General features: G+C 36.9%; 2 protein-coding genes across 3 annotated transcripts in view; both read left to right on the forward strand.

Annotated features, from left to right (window-relative positions):
• Nucleotides 1–8,032, forward strand: part of LOC143221731 (uncharacterized) — a 48,075-nt gene extending 40,043 nt beyond the window's left edge. The window contains exon 3 of one of the 2 annotated variants that reach the window (XR_013011841.1): nucleotides 11–157. Coding sequence is in view for 1 of the 2 variants with exons in the window: in XM_076447194.1 (XP_076303309.1) it covers nucleotides 7–295 (289 nt within the window). In the remaining variant the exon portion in view is untranslated. Of the gene's footprint in view, nucleotides 1–6 lie in introns of both variants that reach the window. The other variant, XM_076447194.1, reaches the window with a different exon arrangement.
• A 1,364-nt stretch (nucleotides 8,033–9,396) lies between these two features.
• LOC143221747 (uncharacterized) overlaps nucleotides 9,397–21,957 on the forward strand; it is a 54,234-nt gene continuing 41,673 nt past the window's right edge. The window contains exons 1-2 of the mRNA XM_076447222.1: nucleotides 9,397–10,456; nucleotides 11,060–12,224. Of these exons, the coding sequence (XP_076303337.1) occupies nucleotides 11,266–12,224 (959 nt within the window). The 5' untranslated portion in view covers nucleotides 9,397–10,456; nucleotides 11,060–11,265. The remainder of the gene's footprint in view (nucleotides 10,457–11,059; nucleotides 12,225–21,957) is intronic.

Here is a 21,957-nt window from a genome sequence, read left to right on the forward strand (position 1 = left end):
TTTCAGTCAGAAGAGACATCATCAACAATATCAGCAGCAGCAACAGCAGCAGAATCGGCAGCAGCAGTACCAGCAACAGCAACAGCAACATCGACAAAATCAGCGACAAAGTCAGCATCAGCATCAAAGTCAGCTTCAACATCAGTACCAGGATCAGCATCAAGATCGGAATCAGAATCAGCATTCACATTCACAACCACACGCGCATCAACACCAACACCAACACCAGCATCAGCATCAACATCAGCACCAGCATCAGCATGCCTCCTGGCACAGGACCACTTTAGCATCCTGACCACGGTAACCTTGACCCTGACCACAAGCCAAGTATTAGTCGTGCTGTACATGGAGAAAGGATTTCCACTAGCCAAGAATACGTATCGACGAGATTCCTTTTGCGGTTCCGCCTCGAAAAGAATCCTGAAAGTGCTATCGCCACGAAGGGAACGCGAAACGAACCTTTGACCAATGCTGAAACACATCCAGCGTCCACTTTATCGGCTTCACTGTGATTCTCTTCGTCAGAGCTGGTCTCATTGATCATCTTTGACGCATAGGTTTCCCTAGAATAACTCTGTCGAGTGCTCCTGCACACTTCGCAATTTCTTCTGTGAACAGTTTCTATCGCGAGTCCGTTTATTGAGTCCTGTTTCGTGGCCAATATTCTAAGGCTTTTGCGAATCTTATCATTAGACTGGGGATTTCTATGCAAAATAAAAATTGACTGCATCGATTGCAAGATACATGAGCCAATTAGAAACATCCTGTGTTCTTTAAAAAAATGTTTACAATTGAAACAAATTCTTAAATTCTTTTGATACCTGCTCTGTACTTTGCTGACGCATTTTGCTATAGTAAATGCATAACCTCCACAGTCTATGTATTACTTTGTTTCACTTGTAGAAGCGATTTGATGGTTTGTTATTTAACAGTTCAGCGTCTGTTCATTTGCTTCGTTAATACTATACCAATCTATTAATTAACTTTGTATGTTTTATAAACAAATTAAGTATACAAAAAGGTTAAAAAGGAACATTTCAAAGCCACAGATCATTTTTATGGAATTAGAGCCTGAGACAATTAAAAATGAGCGATCTAAGTAATCCGCATTTATAAATTTTGGATAATCATCGATTTCGAATCTCGAGAACGTTTCGCTCTTGTTATTTATATTACTTTACCGATGTTAACGATTTAATTATTATTTGAAAGATGTGATCTGCGATCAGTAAATTAAATGTTAACAATTCTACATTGCCATGCTCGAGATTTTCTGTACCTTCTAAAGACGAATATTTGCAATGTAGGAACAACGATAAATAATATATTAATTCAGTCTGCATATCACATCCATTTGGATAAGTTTCATTAATTACTACATATAAAAATTTGTTTTCATTATTCCAATGTTATTAAGTTTGCCGGTTTGTTCGCGCATACTTTTACAAATTATTAATCGAGAATAATTTATAGATAATACGTTATCCTTTATTTTCATGTTTTGAATATAATAGGAATGAAAGACTATGGCTTCGATGCAATAAACAGTCATATGTATGTATTCATCGGTGCTCCGTACATTGACATCGCACAACAGCGAACATAAAATAATGCTAATGTCAGATTGAACGAACAAAAATGCTGAGAGTAAACGCAAAATTACGTGTAATTCAAGATTAACTAACGTCTGATTGATATTAAAAATGTGCGAGTTGGACAAAACAAAACAGAGTTGAAAAAGAACAATAATACTTTGCCAGAAATTGGATTTCGTGGCTCGATCGTTGTCCTCGCAAAATGGCGGGACATGACTCACTCGTTCCTTTTAGAAGAAGTAGAACAATCCAGCGTAGCGAGTAGCAAAAGGTATTTACCAGCAGACAGGTAGAATGTTAAGATTCTATCTTGTTCAACGAGACGAGGCAGTAACATCAAAGTCGCACTCGAGTGTTTACGTGTACTGTCTCGTCTCGTTGGACAAGGTATATTAAGCTTCGTACTCACCTGAACATTGCGCCGAACGACCAGCAGAACAACGAATCGAATATCAAACAGAACGGAGAATGGCACGACCGTAATCGGTTGGCAAAAATAACGTTCTATATTACTGTATATGCTTCGCAATCTAGGAAAACAAATTATTACGATAAATCATAACACGTACACTTTGAAAATATGAAAAACTTGTTAAATTATACTACAATTTCCTTCTTGTTGATAGATTAAAATTTTTTGGTGAGACACTAAAAGTACGAGTCTTGCGAACGATCGTCGCTAGTTCCGGTTCCGAAGCGATTTTGCTCGGATCAACGTTGCCACCCCTCCGGCTATCGGAACAAATCTCCGAGCTCCGGTTTTATTCGAAAAATCTCTGGATTGTAGAAAAAAAAGAGATAATAATAAATTGTTATGCTTTGTATTGTTTTTAAAATATCTAAGAGTGTCTCATACAGCGACATTTATTGAGGAATTTCTATAATCTATAAGTATAAATATCACTTCAAAAATGAATAATTTCAAAGATTTTGATCTACAAAGGTTACTACCACTGAAATTTAAAATAAAAATTTGTCTACAAAAATTGAAAAATGCATAAACATCTGCAGTCTAATAGTTATAGCTTCATGATTGTATTTTTGTATGCCATAAAAATTCTCAATTTTAAGATATTTTCAAATTTTCAATTGTTTATGATTAAAAGATTTCTACGCTTGTTTTCCAGATATTCGAGAACAAACCTTTCTTTTTGCTTTTTTGTACATCTCCGAATTCGAATGTGTGACACTCCGGTATATACACGGTGATAAGATGGCAACCCTGAGTATACCGCGAACAACTCCAACTCACTTCAGATCGGACTGACTTTGCCAAATTGACCATGTTCCGGCCGTACGTCAGTTCAGGTCCGTACGAAGCTGTAGAGATAAAGTGTGAACCGCGAGCAGAATGTAAATAAAACTCGCGAATTTCTCGTGCTGTGCAAAGTGCAATGTATCATAAATGAATGTATTTTCATTAGTATCCGACGCAACTGATGAATACCCGCAAACGAACATAACGGTATGAGTTATCTTCCGAACGCAGTGAGATCGTTGTATGTATTTTACAGAATTTATGTTTGTGTGCACGGTCTTTTACAAATTAGAACTTCGATATTATTATTATTATTATTATTATTATTATTATTATTATTATTATAAGCACACCGAGTTAAAGAACCGTGTACAATGGAGAGCAAGTATCATTGACATCTACAAGGCTAAAACTACCCTCAGCAACGATAATTGGAATTACAAGAACAGAAAGTATATATTTTATATACTACAACTTGATAAAAATATTTTTAACTAGACCATTTTGCTATTAATAAGTCATGACTGTGGCAGAGCGGAGATGCTTTATAAGAAGAAGGGAGACTTGACCTTGTAAATGACAATACATTTGATCTTTACATGAAAACTCTGTACGCACTTGAAAACATGCTAGTTTTGGACTATTACTAGTTCAAAATGATTTTAGTCAAACACTATAGATATTTCTCATTTGCATTCAACACATTGCCCGTTTGATCCACTCTATTCATGGCCCACACATCAAAAGATATTTTTGTACATACATAATATGTATCCAATCTTTGAACGAATACCAATCTTGCCAACAAGAAAGTACAACATATGTATATAATGCATTCGATGGAATTTATATCTTTATCTAATCGCAGAGTTGGTCGATATTGTTGTACTGTCTTACTAAGAAGAATGAAATAACTTTTTACGTTTCAATTTGAACGTGGCTTTATATGTTAACATCATAAAAATCTAAAACAAATAATTAGTAATATTTTTTAGTTATTTTTTCTGCTGAATCTTGTTTATTGTCGTATAGAGAATAATGTTCCTTGTAAACTGGTTTTTATGTACATAAAGAATTCTGTCGTATTAGTCAATATCTTTTTTAGGAAACTGATCAAGAATTTTCAGCTTAAATGCTGATTGCACTAAATGTGTTGTATCATGAAAATTGTTAATAATTAAATCGAAATGTTCATTGTGGAACATCGATAACTGCCGAAGCACAGAACGTGTTATTTAATTAATAGAACTGTAAAATGAAAATTGGGAATAATGCTAATTCTAACAAGTACGTGTTGTGTGTTACTGTTGTTTAAAAAATGCTAGTGCTAAAGCTGCTGTTCTTTTCGTAAGCTCAGAATGAATACTTTATTTTCGAAACAGTACCTGAATTTTTAAAAAATGTATTCAAGTGCGTACAAACAAATACTTACCAGCGTAACGTAAACGAAATTGCAAACGACAGAAATTAATCAAAAGACGATTCATAATATTTAATGGTAAAGAAGTAAGTTTAATTGTAAGCGATACCAGTGACCCTTTCAAGATAACGTTAAAAAAGAGATATCACTTTCGACCAGACTGTTCATGCAGCAAGAAAACCTGTTAAGCTTATATATCTTTGAATCAACACTATCGATTAATCTTCACAGAACTTTAATTATGTAGTGAAAATGGATAATTGTTGCATATAACAAAATATTAGTTTTATTCTAAGCGCAAGATATGTTTGAGACCGAATGTTTCTTGTTGATTATTTAATTCCGAAGTTGAGTTTTACATTGCGTTTTGTTTTTCACTTTGTTCTTGAGTTTTCCAATCATTGTTTCTGCAATCTACATTACCGTTACTCGTTACAGTCTGTTTATAACATAAATCATTCTTTTGTCGAAATCTCGATAAACAAGCGATATAATGTGCAATAAACATTTTTTTTATTTTCCATACCTTTATGGAAGTTCATTTCTACATGTGAACATTTAATGTAAATTGTCATGGTAACAAGGAAATTCTTGCAGTCCGATCGAGGCAAGCATCTATCAAATATAAAAATAAATATTTCGCACATCGGGTGCAACGATGACGTAATTGTCCGTAATTTGAATATTCAGGACTCTATACCAAGGATTTCAAAAAAGACAAACTCGGCATTGCGTCACTGTCGAAGCAAATTAGCGATTTGTACCGCTACGTCTAAGTCGAGTTTACATGAAAAAAATATTTATTCAATAATTCACATGTATTACGACGAAGCTATACAAGTTCTATAGCCATTCGAGCACGAAATACCGCAAAGATCATTGATACAATACAGTACGAAACATTTAAAACAATTTGAATGTTTTAAGAATTTAGACATTTGAAAGTTCAAATAAATTTCGTTCAAAAATCTTTGTCGTGGCTCGAAATCGATGGAGCCTTTCGTATCGCTTGTCACGAAGGACTTAATATAGCCGGCACAAATTGGGTCAAATCAATTTTTTATAACCTAGATCCGTCGAGGTTTCAGTTGACCCGTGTACTCGTTTGTTACAACAGTTTTTTATATGTTCAAACGTGCTTGTTTCGAAGGTTGAAGAACGAGCGCGAGATGCGAAATGCAAGCATATTGATTGCGAAACATACATAATCTGTTGTCTGTTAAGCATCAACAAAAGATTACATAAATGCCGGAAACTTTAATTACGCGACTAACTGCGTGAAATATTAACGACCAATAAAGAGCGAAACTATACATTGCATAAAATTATCGAACATGTCAGAAGAACTACTGAATACGTTATATGATTTAATATACACCGACCTGTAGAATAAGTGTGACAACAAGCCCACACGTCGATTAAATACTTAATTTAATGTGACTTATGTCTGTTGTAAGATCGAATTTAGCAGCTCGATAATAACGAAGATGGAACATTGTTTCTTGATGTACGCTGTGAGCACAGTAAAGCCTTGATCTAAGAAAACTCGGGTCCGTACTGTTTCTTAGAACCTGCGGTTCTACTATTTCTTTGCAAACTCGCCGAACGTAGACAAAGACAGCGCGTGTAAACACGGACTGCCTATACATAAATAATGAAAAATAAAGAAGTTTTGTAATTGGATTATGTAGTAGTGGTTCACACCGACATAGATATTTACAGAGGGGATATTCTTAGATCAAGGCTTCACTGTAGATTCATTTCGAAGCTGTTTGGATCATTCATTACGATACATATCATACTTATACAGTGTAAATAATTACCATTTTTTATCATTATAAAGAGTCCTCTGTGTGTTATACAAAATATTTTAAAACAATAGAGCGGAATTAATGAGATCAGTTTCCGTTTCGTCAAATTTTCAAATAGCTACGATTGTTAAATGAATTATTTTCGATACTTTTTGCTTGAACAAATATGTTACGCTAACAAGATTAGTCATTTTTTGCACACGCGATATGCCAAACATCCGATCGATCGGATCAGAAGAGTTCAAAGTACTCTACTTTCCTGAAAGAGTTACTTGTTTGTATGTTCGTTGTATGTATTACATTGTAAACTCGACTCCGACAAGTGAAATTGAAGCGTTTGAGACTCGATCTATGGCACGACCATGTATTGGAAAAACCAGCAAAAATGTGACTATGCGCGTCTGAAACGACGAAAATAGGTGCTATTCGATAGTTAAATGGAAACGAAAAATGTATTTCGACGAACAAAAGGCACGGGAAAAGCGTATAGGTAGATCTTTTAGGTAGAAAATATTTTACATATTGTATACATAGGACACACAGATGTACCGCGTAACAATGTATGCACAACTAAGTGCACCTATTAAAGAAGACTTCTAAATAACGTTTCTCGGTGGTTGTCAATCATTTGCGAACAAATTTCGTTTAATAAACACACACTATAGCTTCATCATTATGATAAAAATAATATTGCGATTAAATGTATTTTTTTAATTAAACCAATTGTAACTTCTTTCATATATATTATTGAAAACGTAGAGATCTAAAATTATCGTTTAATATAATTATTTATTGCTGTCTACGTATAGCATGCAAGATAAAAGTCTTAATTCGTTTATTTTAACATCTATAGTATGTATTCAAAAGAAAATCTCATAAGTTTGTAAAATATAATTCTGCCATCTTGTTATGATGTTTAAATATAATCGGATAGTAACAGCAATTTATTAATGCTGTCCGAGGAGAAGAATTTAATTCAGATTTTTACGTGAGAAGCTTATGTTACACAATTAATTAAGTTAAATAGAAATTTTTCCAATTTCTATTGTTGTCTAACATCATTCGAAACATACTTTTTTAACGCTGGAAAATTCAAATAATAATGTTTCGATAACTGTATTTTGTTTATATGTATCCGTAACTTCCATAATGTCAGACATTAATTGCAAAAAATATTATTTATTTAACGTAGTTATTTATTGGTAACCTTTACTCACCAATTTAACCAACTGGAAATAAATTATAATATAGATAATGAGAGAGAGAGACAAATTAATGAATGCGGATCTACTTATGGAATACATATTATTATTGTCCGTGAACTTTTATGACAGGTTCGCAAATATCGTGTAAACAAACACCGAGAAAGACAAAATTGTTATCAAACGGAGTACGATTTGCTCCACTACACGATGAGAATAACAGACACCTCCAACATTTGTACCAGACGAGGTTTTATAACGGAATTGTATACTATTAACGCGCGTATAAAACTAGATGATACATATACATTCGATGTCCGAATATAGTTCCCGATTTGCAGTTAACAAGTTGCCGTGTATACTATCGTTGTTTTCCGAAGATTCACAATACAGAGTGTCCCAAAAATGTTGTAATTCCTTGAAAGAGGTGATTCCTGAGATCATTTGAAATAACTTCTTCTTTTGAGAAAATGTTGTTATTAACGAAAAACACGAACCAATCAAAGCGTGGCTACAGCAGAACGTGGCATGTTTTTCGTTAATAACTCCTTAAACAAAGTACAACGTTTTTAGAACACCCTGTATACCTGATTTATAAACAGAGATGTAAAATGCAAGGACATGTGGACGTGGACAACTCAGCATGTATAAGCTTTACAATCTCAACAAATTTAACGGCTTACTTATCGAAAAAATAAAAAAGTTTCTTCTGTGTTGAAAATTTGAAAACTGTTAAACAAAAGCAATTTGAAATTTGATAATTACGTCTAAGTAGTGCTAGTATTTTTAAAAAGACACTTGCAAAATATAAACATGGAAACAAACAATTATCTGAAATTTTTCGGAAAAAAATTAATAATTCTGTATTATTAGTTGAACTTATTAATACGTATACATTACACTAATACCAATTATAATTGCGTCACTTTTTCATCAGTATTACCTTCAAAGCTGAAAAATACTATTTATTGTATATTGGCACTATTAATATAAACATTTTGTTTTTATAACATAGTTAAAACTTTCTCGTAAGATCGGAAAATTTTCGAGATCTGTAAAAATTGCTGTTTGGACGTCCATTGTAAAACTGAACAGATCTGATTTATGAAAGGAAGATATGCCTTGTATATTTTTATTTAAACAATTGTATTTAAGTAGCATTTAGATAGACTGACAAGAGACTGCTCGACATCGTGTTCACTGCGATCGTGGTTCACAATATTAATTATTCTCACTACCCTCACTACCACGTAACATGTGGAATGTATAGATTTGTACTTGTTTCTTTATTTATTGTTAGGTAGCGAACACAAACAAAAAGAAAATGAAGCCACAAGTCAAATATTTGTGGCACGAGGAAGATCATAACTTTTGGATCATCCTTGACTGTTTAGCCTTTAGATTTTATTAGCTACATAAGAACGACTAAAGCATTATTTTGTTGATATATATTGTACGACATTATTGATTATAAATCATGAATAATCTGTAAATATATGAGACCAACGCAACCTCGCCTATTTTCTCTAACATCTGCAAAATCCTTATTCAAAATCCAGTTACACAGAAGTACATATTATTAATATTATTATTTATTTACCATCTGCTTTTTTCGAATATACAAATTATTATTACAATCATCAATTTATTTAATCGCAAAACGACCATTCTTTTAATTATTCTATCAAGCTGAAACTAATACATACATTGATGTCCATAAATATTTTTAACATGTCCACTGCTTTAAATTGTACTGGTCCATTTTTGTCATAAATACTAGTGATTACAATATAAGTAAAGTATTTTCAATAATAAAATCGAATATATTCAAATTAGTATATTATTCGTAAAGAGGGATAATGAATCAAAGATCTGTGAAAAGGAATCCCGTCACAGAATTTAAAATTCGCGCCACGATGGAAAGTTACCACAAGATCGATCATTGCTTCTAACCAATAGCCGTTGCTTTAAATAAAAAAAACAAAGAACTAATCTTAAAAAGACATTAAACACGCCATTACATACGAATACGAGCATATTAAAATTCTCGAAAACTAGCAAAGCTTCGGAAAGAAAGATCAGTCAGCGACGAATTGTAAGCGTACATTTTCGTGGCGGCCATTTTGTTGAAAACACGCGCGCGCGGCTTGGCCACAAACAAAAAATAGTGAGTGTGCTACGGTGCCGTGAGTACGTAGAATTTTTCAATCGTGTGAATCTTTCGGATTTTTCCTGCCGGTTGTGTCATAATCTTTGATCCAAGTTCGTCGACAGTTGATATCGTGTTGATAGTGTACGAGAGGCGTCGCTGTCAAAGAAACGTGCGAACGCGTTTGATTGGTCGAAACAAAAAAATCCGCGAATATACCGACTACATGAAATGCCACATAATGCGGAAGAAATTGAACGGTGCGCAGTACGATTGGTTCAATAACGTTCGTAATATCGTTCTCTTAGAAAAATTCGTGTTCCATTGATATTTGAACAAGGGAATATCCACGATGCCTATATCACGAATAAACCAGAGCCAGCATGTCGGAGTACTATAATGCATGACGCACAGGGAATACAAGCATGCACACATAAACGCACACTGCAACGTAGTAGAGGTCACTAGCCTTACGCACCACAGGGTCGTGTTCTCGTTTTACCTCGGTACCGTGGAAACTTCTTTTCAAGCGTATCACATATTGTCCCGATCGGATTGTTTCCGTGACCGTCAGCCATAATGCAAAAATAAGAGCACACTTTGAGATCCCAAAAGAGGGGCAAAGAGAAAGAAAGAGAAGGAGAAATAGAGAGAGAGAGAGAAAAGAAAAGAGACAACAGAGTTGATTGACACGTCCCTGTGGTTTTATATACTCTTACCAGTGCGCAGTATTTAATGTGCCATCGATTGAATATTTTCTTAGAACGATAATTAGCTCTGTTTAATGTCGCCGATGGTCATTACCGTTTCGTTACTGCGGTCTATCGCTCCGCTGTCGTAACCAAATTGTCAAAGGGAGGATAAAGTGAGGTTATGAACGTGTCGGCCAATAATGTTATACTTCGATGGTGTCATTAAGTAACTTGCAAGTCAAACAAATGTCACGGTTTTTTCGAAAGTGCGATTGATATTGTGATACAAAGTGCATCGTTCGCTATACTCCGAGAACGTACGATCCAAGGTAATTCGAAACGAGTAACACGCAATTACCTTAACCTTTTGTTAAGTATTCGCTCTGAATAGTAACGCGTAAAGATTTGACATGAATATGCATTTTCTCAGCATGAGCTCTTAAATTTTCATACATTTCATTCATGTATTTATATAAATTTCGAGTAATTCTATTTCTGCAAATATATATGGTGACACAAATGTTGAGACATCATTGATGCAGATTTTTTTTCATGAAATATCAATAGATACTTGTTATATGTTGACATGACGATTCGCATGCATTATTCTGATAATATTGCAAATTTCATTGCTGCAATTGACAACTATATATTTAGTGTCATCGAATATGCAGAACTATTTACATAAAATTGATATGAAATTGAAAAATGATGCAATACTGATACTCAAAATTAACATACGTTCATAAATTTTTGTTTATATCTGCAATATATTGCTTTCTATATCCGTAAAATAATTCTAACCTTAAAACAATTGGTAAATTGGCATCTACGCGATCGCTTTTATCGACTGTCTGTCGGTACAAATTTTTAATCCAAAATTATCTAATATATTCTTTATAACGGCCTAATTTTCTGTTTTTATGTTTCAGAACAAGAAATGAAGAATACATATTAGTAAGAACTAATATATTTCCTTGAAATGAAGAATAAGTAATTTCATCTTGCGAGATGTGTGGACCTGCTCGCATGATAACATGATCGTATAAAGATCAAAATATTGTCAAGCTTGATTTCTTAAAATGTTCGTGCATGTTAAATTATTATCGAAGCATCTTTGAAAGAAAGGAACATAATAATGGCGGATACTAAAGTAGAAAATAAGGATTTGAAAAACGCAAATAATGCGTTAGATATATTAAACGATGCAACTACTTCCAAAGATAATGTTGAAGAAATTAAGAAACATCTGGAGGATGTTCCCAGTGAAAGTAAAATGGAAGTAAATGATACTTCTGAAAAGAAATCTGACTTGATCAATGACGTTGATATGAAGGAACCAATGAAAGAAATTGCTCTCGAAGATTCAAAGCCAACCGAGAATGTGGCATCTAAAAGTGAAAACGAGTCTGGAACTTGTACTAAAGAAGAAGTAACATTGAGTGTGGAGTGCAAAGAAACGGATCAGAAAGCAGGAAAATCCAACTCTGATGATACAATCGTAAAAGTTATAGATTTGGAAGCTACGAATAATGTCTCGGAAGAGGAAAAGACATTAAATGAAATATCAAAAGCGGTACATGAGGGTTTAAATTCAAAAGATGGTTTCCGCTCTATTGCAAAGTCAAAAAATTTGCAGGAAAAAGATGAAAACGTTGCCAATGATAGCAAGCAGAAGGCAAAAGAAGAATCAAAAACCGAAGATGTAAAGGAGACGCATAGTGAAAAAGTAAATGTTCCTGTAGAAGCTGAAGTAAAGCAAAATATAGAAGAAGTAGAGCACGCGGAATGTGGCATAGTAGGACCACCCACGACTGTTAGCGAACTTATTCATGAAGAAGAACTGAGAGCAGAATCTGCATTATCGACTGATTCAAAAGTTCAAGATCACGTTGCTGAGTGGGTTCAAAATTCTGCTAAAGGTGAAGAAATAATAATAGAAGATGATGAAGAAACTCCTGTTCAGCAAGTTGAGGAGGAGAAAAAGAATATTAGGGAGAAGAGGACCAGGAAGAAGAAGAATAATGACATTCTTGCCTTACCCACTAGAAAATCCCAGAGAATTGTTAGCAACATCATCAAAAAGAGTATTAAATGGTAAGTAATATAATTTTTTATTCTAACTTTTATATAGATTTATGTTTGGCAAAGGATTTTGATATCTATGTGTAATATGTCATATAACTTGAAACCGATGAATGTATATTATACATGGAAGCACAAAATGTTGCCTTACAGGTTTTAAACTAGACTTAATTTTAAAGTAAAGAACATTAGTAAGAGCATCGTTCAGCTCTCTTTGAAGTTAAAATACTGAAACGAATTTAATTTATTGTGATATCATTGAAGATGAAAGGAGACGTTCAATATATTAGCATACAAATACTTTTTATTACAGTATAATTCTGAAAATATTAGCTAAATGTGATCATTATTTTGATTTATTTGTTTAACCTGGTAAAAGTAGAGAATTAAAAAATAAAGAACTTTTTATATAGTTGAAGGATACGTGCCTAATCCAGTGTTCGTTCTTTCTGATTGAATATATTTTTCTTTCCTCTGTATAAAGTTGGCTTATTTGAGATATGTTATAAGGATTTCTGCCTTCTTTATAGTTACAGCAATAGAATTGCAAAGGAAACATGATTACTGTATACAACTTTCTCTGGTAAATTTTTATAATCTATACAGGTTCTCTAATACTTGACAAGTAAGGCCCAAATAGTTATTGTAAGATAATAATAAGATGAAGGAGATAAGATACCCATCCAAGTGGGGATTGCAAAATGAACTGGTTTAACAGAAGATTGCTGTATACAATCTTCTCTAGCTAATTTTTATAATCTATAGAAGAGTTTTCTAATGCTTGGCAAGTAATGCCCAAATAGTTATCGTAACATAACAATGAGATGGAGGGCCATACTTCGGTGAACCTCTGCAGTTATCCACAGTGAGGATTGAAAAGTGAACTGGTGTAAAAAAAGATAACTGTATACAACTTTCTCTAGCTAATTTTTAGAAGGATTCTCTAATGCTTTCATGGAAAGTAATACCCAAATAGTTGTTTTAACATAATAATAAGATGGAGGGCCATACCCATCCATGTGGGGATTACAAAATAAACTGGTGTAACCGAGAAAGATGTTTGCGCTATCCTGGTGGTGGGGTAGCAGCAATCGTTCTCGGATCCGTTCTCCGCGGCTGGAGAAACGGCTGCTCTCCTGGTACTGACAAATTCGATTGGCGAAAGTGTGCATCGACACCGTCGGTCTACTTCCTTTTTTCGACGTAATCGCCGATCCTATCCAAGATTGGTGTTATCGGCCGATAAAGTCGGGATAAGAGGAGCACTGACGAGCGCGCAAACGCGCTCTAACGACGTGGAATCAGGAAAGTGGGAGAGGAAGGAAAAAAACGGGGAGAGAAATATTGACCGTAGAACGATAAGCAACGCGGTAGTGTCGATAACAGGATGACTATTTCTGCCGTGGTCTCCTTCCTCCCGCTTTACCTACTCCTCGGAGCACCAGAAGTATTTACATCCTCTCTTCTGCTTCCACCTTTCTCAGTTTCTTCCCGTTTTATTTCCCGCGTGTTTCTTCTTTCTTGAACAAATACACGCACTCGGCTATCTGCGAGATAATACCGATCGGTGCTCGAGCGATGTTTGGTATCGTCGTGGCAGGAAATGCAACAAGAGCGACAATCGAGTTTGGTCGTTAACCCTTCACCGCTTGGAATTGTACTTCCTTGAATTGATTGGTTACTCGGAAATCTTCCGCTCCAATGCAATCCGACTCCCCGGTCCTACATTATCTGACCACGGATTTGTTTAAACATTACGCTCGGGCAGAATGTTCTTTAACCCTGGATCCGGGGACCTTTTACAGCTTTAGGACCGTTTACAACTTTAATTATTAATTTTTGGTACCTCATGGTAATTAATGGTACTTCTTGTTAGTCTTTGTGATATTCTGAATGCAATAGCTATTCAGTTAGTTCAATTACCGGAAATTGCTGTTTTGACACTCGGAGCCAAAATGATTGACGATGCTCAGGACCATTTACAGCTTTAATTATATTCATTCTTGTAAATGTATGTTTAATGGTACATACTTCGTTTTAGTCTTTTGTGATAGTCTGAATGCAACAGCTATACATTTCATTTAATTACCGGAAATTACTGTTTTGTCTATTAAATTACTGTATTAATGAATCCAATACAAGAAATCTGATAGTTGGAATTTCAGATCAGAAACAAACTCGGTACGGTTGGTTCTCTATAGAAAATCAAATCGAATATGTCGACTAATATTTTTCCCGAAAGTTCAATTTTGGAAATTTTCAATTTCAAACACTCGATTTTTACCATGTTTCTTATCAATGTATTAACACGTAAACACAATTTTTCAGTATACAAAAGTATTTTTTTTTCCTTTTTAAGCTTTCAATCAATCAAGCTTTCAATTAGAGACTTAGTTAGAATATTTTGAAACCTCAAAATGTTTTGGGGAATACTTCGTTAATTTTATTGGTTATCTGTACAATGTTTAATTATGAAATATTTGTACTCACTCATTTGCACTCACAATATTTCCATAAACTCTGACAATTGCTGGCCGTAGTTTATTTTAAATCATGCCAAGAAATTTTCTGGAAGCATCAGCCCGGTTACCCAGAAGACGAATTCTGCTTGCACAAAAGATTCCATAGCCTTGTCGACGCGTTCAGCGGCCATTGAGTGATTCTGTATACCGTGCAAGAGTAGTCGTCTTTCATGAGTACGAAGGCAGCTTGTACAGGGTGGTCATGGAATTACGGGATCCAAATTTTTTGACAACAATTCTATTCTTGCAAAATAAAAGATTTCTAAATCAATTGTTAAATAGAAATGTATTGCTTTTTTTAATGATTATGATAAGTTGAAAAGAATACAGCAATATTTTACAATTCTCATATTATTTAGTACTCTTTTCATGCCATACCAGAAAATTATTTTAAATTATACAAAATTTCTTGAGTGTAAACCACTTGCTTCCCCATCAAAGTACATATTCACGAATTTATTTAGCACTAGTATTGAAATAATTAGTACCAAGAAGAGACATATTATTGCACCAAATCGGCCTTTCAGCATTCCAACATCCGTGAGTCGCGCGATGCCCACAAACACACGGCAATCAGTCTGCAACTCATTTGCTGCAATTACAAAAAAGTAACTATCTAATTACGCGACAATACACGGTTCGCGGTATAAAGCAAATCTCCGGACTGTTTACGCAGCAAAATTTACAATCGATAGTTCTGAAAATCAATCTATAATCGATGCTGATCGCTTGTCGGACTTGCACCGGGGCAGGTTTGCGACACCACAACGCGCATGCACCTCCACGTTGTGCACGGTTCAATTTACACGAATCAGCAAAAGGATAGAGAATGAACACAATGTATGCAATGCCACGACTGGAAAAAGTAAACATTGAGTAAAGAAACTGATTTTCATTCATGTTTGTCTTACCTTTTCAAATGCGGTATGAACGGATTATTGTGAAGTCTATAAAACTAGTCCGACTTACGTTGTGTTTGGACTCGTTTTAATCAGAAAGACCTCAACAACCCACTGGTACTACATTTGAGAAAGCCAAGACAAAAATGACGCAATTAGGAATTTTCTTTATTGCATTACCTTTTACGCTCGCGACACCTCTTCGAAGTACCGATCCCCTTTCCTCGAGTATTCTCTTTCTTTCTCTACTGAGATGAAGATAGGGGTAGAGTGGGGGTGGGTCGTCAAATTTAGCAAATTCGAGGGAGCACTGAATTAATGTATTTCATGAACCTCTGCTGAACCTAGAACTTCATAAAAGATCAGCAATTTTAAGCGTTGTTATTATTAATGTACCGTTTTCTAAATTTGTTATACGGGGACACGAAGTTGTAAATTGGACGCGAGGAATAGACTGACTATTGCACTGATTCAAATGGGGAAAAGTGGGGACGGGTCTCAGAAATTTAGTGAAACTTCAGTGAGTACCAGTGTATCAATGTATTTCATGAAAGTCTGCTGGTCGTAAACCTGGAAGTTTAAGCTATCCATTGGAAATGAGGAGTAGGCTGACCATTGTGCCGATTCAAATGAGGAAGGGAGCGGAGATGGGTCGTGGAAATTTAAGTGTAACAGATTTAGCAAATTCAAGTGAGCACTGCTGTACCATAATTATAGGTCGTCCTAATTCCATTAATTATTTAAAGCGACCGTTTGCTTATCCATCGTTTGAAAGAGCGCGGCACCGAGGTCTGGTCCCAGGCCAAGGCTGGTCTCACCCCGCAGCCCGGATGAAAGTGGAGCGGTCTGCGAGAGCGGGAGGGGCGTTAATCCCTGCGAACGGTACCATAGAAACGGTACCGGTGGGATCGTTACGTGTGCCTGCAGACCGGCGTCGAGCAACCACTCCGGGCTGCTCTCCGGTACCACCAGATACTCGCCGGTGTGCGTTCCCCATCCATGCGTGCGTGCGTGCGCGCGTGCATGCGTTGGTACGTTCGTTCGTGCTTGCTTGGTCGCTCGCCTGCCTGCGTGCGTGCGAGCGTGCGTTCGAGCAAGAACCTACGATATAATCCAGCCCAAGGCCCCCTCCTAAGAAAAGGGGAAGGTCTTCTTTGTCCCTCGGTCCCTCGGGCAAAGGACCGCAGCCAGATGTCGGCTGACGATCCTTGCGACTGCGTCGACACGCGCGTACACTTCCTTATCGGTGTACGCATGTGTGTACACGCACAGCGCATGGTGTCCGATGTAGGCGTACGCACGCGTCGTCCCGCCGATGCACGCTGCTGCTCACGGGTATTGCGTATCCTTCGTGGGTATTTTTGGTGACCGTGTACGTGTTGGTTCCTTCAAGCACGAATTCCTGGTCGCCTTCGATGCTCCGACTACCACTGGAGACGCTACGCCGGCCGAGGAGGCCGAGGTTATAGCGCCGAGGCCGTTCGAGGCTGCTGCTGCTGGCTGGCTGGCTTGGTCTCGGGGTGTGCAATAAAACTTGGCCCGAACTTCGGGGGACAGGGAAATTAATGAGAATGAACGGGATGGAGGTCTTCTTGCTGCCCAATTACTTTTACTCTTTTGTCACCCGGAGGGCTGAACGTTCACCCTCGACAGGCGCATGCTTTTCACGATTCCGTAGATGGGTCCATCCAAATCCTTATAAATACATTCTTCTTTGCTTGGTTTTGAATTTATGATCAATAGACTGCGGACCTTTATGCGAAATCAAAAATGTTCGCTTCGATCGCAGAACACAGAGCCAAATAAAAATTGTATTCTCCTTTTAACATTAACCGTACCGAGTACAAGATGCGACTACTCTACATTGTTTTATAAAACTGACAATTTTTATAACAATATGTGCTTGAATGAAGAAATTCATTTAATAATTTCTAATGGAATTATCCTTGCAACTTCAATAATTATAAAGTACAAAATGTGACACCGGTCGTTTGACCGGTCGTGGTACGGTTAGGGTTAATTATCCTATTAAGCTGAAACTAATACATTGATGACCTTAAATGTTTTTAAAATGTCCATTGCTGTAAATTGTACGTGCTCATTTTTGTCATAAACAAATAAAATCCGCAGTCTAATGATCAACGTCGATCTTCTTATTTAACCTAATGCAGGTAGGGCGAACGCGCCTTATTTCGGCCCTTACTTGGTAGCCAGTCTTCCTGAAAATTATCAGCCTATTCCTCGTTTCTAGACTGCGGATGTTATGCATTTATGACAAAAATGGGTGGGTGTAACTTCAAGCAACACAATGAAAGGAATTTGAGAATATTGAGGAATTACTTGCAGCTTGTTACAGCTATTGAAGAGGGTCATCGATTCCTAATTGGTTCCTGCGAATTGCAATCGACAGGAATAGTTTTCATCTCGCAGGAACACCCGCATTTCCAATGTATCGTTTCTAAATTGAGATTAGAACAAAAGCTTATACCTGCTGCTATACCTGCTACCTACCTACCTACCTGCCAGCGAGAGATCTATGCTTGTCAACTTCGCTCGGACACAAACGACCCTACTTTACGGAGTACATAAATGTTAATAATAACAACACTTAAGATAGCTGACTACTTGGACAATTACCCTAACCCAGTGGTCGGCAAACTGCGGCTCGCGAGCCAAATGCGGCTCTTTGGCTACTTGAGTGCGGCTCTTCTACGAATGACGCGTTTGAAATTAATTTATTTTATTTTAACTCTAGAGTATTTTTCAATACGATCTTCAATCACTCAGTGTGTTATATCTAAATTCAAATAAAGAGCAATTTCTATTCTATTTTTATCAATAGACTGCTGATCTTTATGCAAAATAAAAATTGTCTGCATCGATTGTAAGGAATGAAAACTAAATTGAATGTTATTTCTTCCCTTAATAATTTGAATTGAGATCATACTGATCGTATGGAAGCATATATTGACATCTTCAATTTTAAAAATTTTCCAACAATTTTGAATTTCATCTACTCAATTTTACTGTAAATGCATCAAGATCCGCAGTCTATTTATCAATAAATAAGATTATTATAAAGTATGATATCCAGTTTTAACCGACTTCTAAAAACAAGGTTCTTGTAAAGATATTTGGTTCTTTTGACTAATGAGTTTGCCGATCACTGCCCCAACCAATGATTCGAACTGGCTACGAGAAAATTAGGATGTACACTATGAATGTTTATAACTCTGGGTTAAAATGTTCAAATGGACCGGAGTCCCGCCATTCGAGGTTTTAACCCAGACTCGCCAGATAAGACTTGTGTCCTCACTCTACCTTCCCCTTCTACGGGGAAAGGCCCGGGTACGTGACGCGTCTCGTCTCTGTCGTGCAAGTGTCCGGTACTGGCAGAGAGAGAGGGCAACTTTTTCCCCTCAATTCGTGCTCCCTCCCCTCATCTGGCGACTCTGGTTTAACCTCGACGCGTCATAATCGGACTTGTCATGTTCCCTTTCCCAATTTTCTTCTTATTTATATTTTTGTTGTGTATACGTATATGGTCAGTCTCAAAGGTTACATCTGTTCGAGGATTCCGGTACAATACGATTTTATTTCTCGTCAATTTTCGAACATAACGAAGCAAGTGGAAGGTAGTAATTAATTACAGTTTATGGAAATTCATTAGAAAACGATTTATCAGTATATTAGAAGGTAACGTTGTCACCAACTACAGAGATATCCTTAACAATATCATCTAAATGATGTTGCCAAATATATCTGTAAATGTATTGATTTATAGCGTCTTCCTCTGCTCGGGTACCAGCACAATATACTGTCGTACACCCCCACATGATAGATACACCTTCGCACGTAACCATTTGCTTTATACAATGTGACTGAACACGTTCTCCTTTATGAAGCTAACACCGGGAACATCCATCTCGTGAAATTCGATTAATTTTTGCTTCAACTAACAAAATTATTTTCGTACGAAAATTCAATTTTAGTATCTCTTTGCTAATAAACGCTATATACTATATGACATTCTTTCTCCGGTAGCTTCACGTGCAGAGGTCTGTGCAAAATTGCATTTCTACATTACGAGTAAGAGAAATGAATCACTCAAAGATCTTTGGCAAGCCATCCGTACAGGGTGTACAGAAATGTTTGGTCTTGGCTGCCATAGGCGTACTCTGTAACTTCGGATCGGTGAAGATCTGTGGAAAAAAGTTGCCGTGAAATGTCCCTGTTGTCAGCAAATTCAATCTAGATTAAAAAATCACTCAATTATCATCTTCAAAATGTGTGGAATAATTTCGTCAACTTAAAATTCATTGGAATTCTGCGCGTCTACACTCCAATATCAATTATTTGAACCCAGAATATCCCGCAAGCTCGTCTGCTTTTAAACTTCTGCCAAGGTCATTAATGAGTTTTTCAGGTGAAAGTGATTTAGCGTACAAATTAGATGAAAATAAAAATCGAATGTAATTTTATTCGGATGTTCGACACGGGGACGTAACTCTCGTGAATATTCTTTCGTAAATGCATGCGTTTGTCCGTGGCAGCCGACTCTACAAGATTTTTCGAGCGTGCGTGGTGGTACCAGTTTGCCGCAAACCGCGCTTGCCTATAAGGAACTCTCTTTCACTCGTATCTAGCCTCGTCGAGGGTCCTTCGATGGTATAACGGCTGTTTCTTGGAAGTTCCTAGGTATCGGAGTCCGAAGTTCGCCGATTCAGGCGGTTCCCCGCGCGGCCTTGAAGGTTTGGTACCTGAAGCCATGGAAATGCTTTGTCTTGGAGGGATAAGACGTTCCCCGGCGGTTTTCAAAGGCGACCCAATACACGTTTATGAATGTATCGCTGTGGCAATTTCCCTGCAAGGAAATATCCACTGAAACGTCCTCTTTCACGACAAAGCTCTCGCAAGGATTTGCTGCGACAACCTAAACAGCTCGAGGAATTATGCCTATCCCTTGGGTTCGATGCGATTCTGAATTGTCCGTGGTTTATAATCGCGAAGGACGAGTAAGACTGTAAACGGTACCGCAAGTACCGTTTCTTCATTTAGAATAAAATTGTTCTCGGCCGTGCTGATTCCTCTTGATCGAAATTGGTGGAACGATCGCTCGGTCCGCCCAGCTGACCTCAATCTCGATCCGCGCGGATGTAGGAACATCGAAGTCGAGTTGCGTAGGCCGCGAAATTTGTGGATCTGCTGGAATCCATGACGGGCCATTTCGGTTTCAAGGAACCCGTCGAGATTCTAGGACGAATTAAGATTAACAGTAGAACGTGAGCAGTCGGTATCTTGATTACTGAGAATTAACTTGTCCTACAGATTCCTTGTCAAGGAATGGGACATTGGTTATTAACAATTCACAGATATACAGTAGGTGTATGTACCACCAAAGCAAGTACCAATGGGACATTGGTTATTCGTATATTTCTACAATAGAAAATAACAATTCGGAGAAATAGTCTCATGCCGGGTGGATGCCATAAACAGGAATATTGCCCTGAGCCATAAAAGTATAAAATTTTACTAAGCTCTGTGAAAATTGCGATGAATCATGTTTGCAAAGAAAATGTAGCCAGCGGTAACTTCGATATACCAGAGAAATACAGCATCGTTGAGTTAAGATTTCAGCACCTGGACATTTCTATGTTTCTGGCTGGGTCCAATGTCAAAGCCTGCCTCTACATGTTATATGTATACTTTCGTTCCTAAAAGACTGTAACCTACGCGTTCAAGGGGGCAGACTCTCGTTTCCAGAATTGCAAGGGTGCGGGACGCGGCTTCTCATTTTTCGATAATGCAAAGATGGGGTTTTTCAGTAGTCGAAAGCGCTAGTCATACAGCTGCGCATTTAGCTATTTTCATAAAGCTGCGACAGGTACATGCTGCCGAATAATGCAAATTACGCCTCGTAAAAGTAAAAACAGGACTTTTGAGGGCGATCGCGGCCTTAATTGATCTTTTATCTAGCGCTTTTTGACTACTCAAGAGCCCCATCTTTGCATTATCGAGAAATGAGAATGCGCATCCCGCACCCTTGCTATCCTGGAACCGAGTCTACCGCATTAAGGAGAAACAAAAGAGGGAAAATTGGCATAGCCTTATTTTCAGTTTGTAGAGGTTAGTCGCTCTGTATACTTTGGTTTTGTTTGTAGCTAATGTTGTAATAAATCTCTTATGAGATTTCGTCAATAAATAGAGCATCATGGTAGACCGGTTTTTGAAAGAGCTAAGAGGAACGCGTCGGAAGATCAGGGATCGAAGGTTAGCCGCACCGTTCAATAAAGCAGGACAATCTAACGAATAATTATCATAAAT

This window comes from Lasioglossum baleicum, chromosome 1 (assembly GCF_051020765.1).
Source record: "Lasioglossum baleicum chromosome 1, iyLasBale1, whole genome shotgun sequence".
Classification (NCBI taxonomy): Eukaryota; Metazoa; Arthropoda; class Insecta; order Hymenoptera; family Halictidae; genus Lasioglossum; species Lasioglossum baleicum.